The sequence below is a fragment of the Stegastes partitus genome, unplaced genomic scaffold (assembly GCF_000690725.1).
Source record: "Stegastes partitus isolate 25-593 unplaced genomic scaffold, Stegastes_partitus-1.0.2 Scaffold1101, whole genome shotgun sequence".
In the NCBI taxonomy this organism is placed as follows: domain Eukaryota; kingdom Metazoa; phylum Chordata; class Actinopteri; family Pomacentridae; genus Stegastes; species Stegastes partitus.
Window position 1 is genome coordinate 112011 of NW_007578832.1, and position 3745 is coordinate 115755.

Genomic DNA, 3745 nt, shown 5'->3' on the forward strand with positions numbered 1-3745 from the left:
AAGATTATTTAAAGATGCGTAAAAGTTGATAAATGGTTCACAGGTTGCACAAGCTGCAGCAAAAATTTCAAAATACTGTCTCCAAAATCCCAAATGAAATAAATAAACCTGTCATCCAGCGATGCACACATGTTGATAATAATGAACAGAATCTCTCTGGTGACTGAGCGAATAAAAACGTTCTCTCTGTGTTTTCTCTCAGACCTGATGGACGACATGCCCACCGAGGGCAGAGAGTGCGTCAACTGCGGCTCCGTGTCCACGCCGCTGTGGCGCAGAGACGGTACCGGACACTACCTGTGCAACGCCTGCGGACTTTACCACAAGATGAACGGAATCAACCGGCCGCTCATCAAGCCGCAGAAACGACTGGTAAGAGTTTAAAAAAAAAAAAAAGATTTTACGCACAGGCAGCCCTGAAGCACTGATCTGTATTTATGTGTCTGCACTTCTACTTTATGCTTCAGTTTAATTTAATCCACATCTGTTTAATTCTCCTACAATCATCCATCAACTCAAACCAGCTGCAGTAATAAAATAATAATAAAAAAAAAACAGAAATAAATTTAGTTGTATTTCCCTTGAAATTACTTCCACTCCAAAAATACATAAATAACTGATGAATCGTCCTGTTGTTCTCCTGATGAACACATTATTTGGACCATAAAATGTCAGAAAACAGCGTTACAGACTAATAACATCCTTAAATGTGTTGGTTTATTTGATCAAAGGTCAGTTTCTTATCACAGCAAAGAGGCATCTGAGCTGCTGATATTTAACTTATAAATGATTGAAGAATAAACTCGTTGTTGCAACTCTGATAGAAAAACAAAACCAATGTGATGATGATGAGTTTATTTTTCTGATCAAGTGTTTTATAGTTTAGTGATTAAAAAAATAAAAAGACAGCCAAACTTTCCAAAAGAAGCAAAAACATTCAGTTTAGAAAATCAAAATGCTAATTTTCTGACATTTTTTGCCAAATAAAATAAGACGAGATGAAGTCTTTGGTGCAAAAAGCAGTTTGTTGTCAGTTAATTTCTACAACATTCTAATTAGCTCTGCTTTGAAATCATTAAATCTGCACTGAGAGAACTTAATATTTCTCTACTTATGATGCTTTTTTAAAATTATTGTTATAATGTGATCTGTGCGTATAAGAGCAGTTCTCTGGTAAACACCATGTGTGCTGCCACTACATTCATACTGACTGAGGACTAGTCGTGTGTTCTCCACGGCTGCACGTTTCTCAGGAACTTCCCCGTTCAGAGCAGCTGTGGCGGCGAGTTGCCCAATAATCCACAACAGGGCTGTTTTCTCCGTTTTGTGTTTGTCCTGCTCTGACCTTGCCCTTGATACGAGCCGTTTTTAGACGAGGCTCTGCAGCAACGTGACTCCGTGCTGCAGCCTGAGCTCCAGACACACTGTGGAGACTCATTCCTGTCGTCTTTATGGGTGTTTATTGTGGGGATATGTGGTCACCATTGAGGGTTTATCAAACGTATCATCTGTGTCGTGTTTTGATGCTGTTTCTGACCCGGATTCATCGTTTGAATTTTCAGACAACTGACAGTTTCCCGTTCACATGTCCCCTCCTGCAGCAGACCACGTCCCGCCGGGCCGGACTCTGCTGCACCAACTGCCACACCAGCACCACCACGCTGTGGAGACGCAACGCCGAGGGGGAACCCGTGTGCAACGCCTGCGGCCTCTACATGAAGCTACACGGGGTAAGCTCTTCTTTTTTGTTTTTGCTCCTCTGGTGAGTTTTGTTGCTGCAGCAGGGAGCATAAAACCTCTCCAAGGCTTTGTTATCAGCGTGGGAGGAGAGCCTGAGTGGGTTGTCATGACACAGTGGCCTCTGTTGTAGTGGTGGTAACAATAATGTGTGCTGCTCTGCTCCCTGCAGGTCCCCAGACCTCTGGCCATGAAGAAGGAGAGCATCCAGACCAGGAAGCGCAAACCCAAGATGCCCAAGAATAAAACGTCCACAGGTAGGGTCGGCAGTCCAAAGGTTCAGCTCAGTGCATCCACATCCTGTAACCAGAGTGACTTATTTGATTCTCCTGTTGGTCCTGTAGGAGCCAACACCTCCAACACCAGCTCTCCGACCTCACTGTCAGTCTCAGAACACGCTTCGACCATAAAAAGCGAACCCAACATGGCTCCATCACCGTACGCCGGACAGACCGTCACAGCCGCCACCCGGGTAAATCTCAGCTTCTATGTTACTCGTGTGCAGGAAGGAACAATTAATGGGTTCAATGAGTATTCAAGCATCGACAGCAGCTCGCCAGTTCACTTTTAGCCGACTCTTTGTCCTCATTACCTGTCGCTAATTCCCGCTTCACCTGTTACGTGTAGCTTTTTCAACTCATTTTAGCTGTTAAAACATATTTCAAATCATCTATTAATTCTAAATAACCTTTTCAACAGTTATTTTGTAATCAACCATTTTAACTAATTAGCCTTTAGCCAACTATTTCAACTCTGAAACCATCTGGATCAGCTCTTTTCAGCTAGTCCAACTGTTTTAGCTAACTGTCTAGTTAAGGGGTTCGACCACTCAGACATTACTTTTAGCTATTTAAAGTGTTAAACCATTCTGGCTAACTATTTTAAACTTTGATTCACTACTTTTAGCGTCCCATTTCATCTGTTAACCCAATACTAGCTATACAATCTTATAAGCTAACTCTTTCAGCTAACTATTGTTGACATTTTTACTGGTTATTTTAAGCTGTTAATACATTTTGGCTAAGCATTTCAAAGTTTAATCCAATATTTTTTAGCTAACTAATTAAACTTCAGATCCATTTTGTTTTTAAGCTAGCTTTTTGCACACCTTATGCCTATTTTTTATTTCAGTTTCAAACAAATATCGGTTAGTTTTCTCTTTCTTTCTTAAAGCAAACCCATAAAGTAGCTTTTTACAATATTAAAAATGAATATAATGATATATATATTTTATATTTATGCACTTTTACAGAACACATCAGTTAGCTACAGAGGAGGCTGCTGCTTATTCAGCTAAGTGTGGCGGACTGAGCTCAGGATATCTGGAGGATTTAGACCTTCTCAGTGTGTTTGGGAAACATGTACAAATCAAAGCTCCTCCAAAGTCTGGCAGCCACTTTTTAAATTACAACTCTGTGAGTGCTGAATCATAATGAATCACGCAGAATCGCTGTCGTGGCGGCACAGGAAGTCACATATTCTCTTCCAGATACGTGGCCACAGAAAGCACGAACCGGCCTTTACTCAGGATATGTAACCCTGATGACATAATCCGGGTTTCTGATTCTCTTTCATACGTCAGTGAGTTCCCAGATAAGACGTTTTACGGCACAGCGGCGCTGCTCATGATACGAATTTGACATGTCGCCAACTTTCTAACGTCCTCACATCTTCTTTCCTCTCTGCAGACGGCCTCTCAGTTAGACAGCACAGGGTCGGCCCACGTGGACATTAAATACGAGGACTATCCCTTTACCCCGACCTCCATGGCCACGCAGAACTCCTGGTGCGCTCTGTCTCAAGCGTGAGCCGGCAGAACTCACCGGTTCGGCTCCTCCTGCAGCTTGGGACTCTGGAAGAACAATGTTGAAGAGGCGCTGAAGCTAACTGGCTACCTACCCCGCTATGTTTCACACTGTAACACACTGGTTCTGTAAAGCACAAGGCTCACCCGGGCTGTACCTTCACACTCGGACCGGATCGGTGTTGATCATCCACAGCGGGGACG

General features: G+C 42.9%; 1 protein-coding gene across 1 annotated transcript in view; it reads left to right on the forward strand.

Moving 5' to 3' along the window:
* The window catches only part of gata5 (GATA binding protein 5), a 7167-nt gene extending 3622 nt beyond the window's left edge, over window positions 1-3545 (forward strand). The window contains exons 2-6 of the mRNA XM_008296120.1: window positions 203-372; window positions 1602-1730; window positions 1910-1994; window positions 2082-2209; window positions 3426-3545. Coding sequence (XP_008294342.1) covers window positions 203-372; window positions 1602-1730; window positions 1910-1994; window positions 2082-2209; window positions 3426-3545 — 632 coding nt within the window. The remainder of the gene's footprint in view (window positions 1-202; window positions 373-1601; window positions 1731-1909; window positions 1995-2081; window positions 2210-3425) is intronic.
* Window positions 3546-3745: the final 200 nt, after the last annotated feature.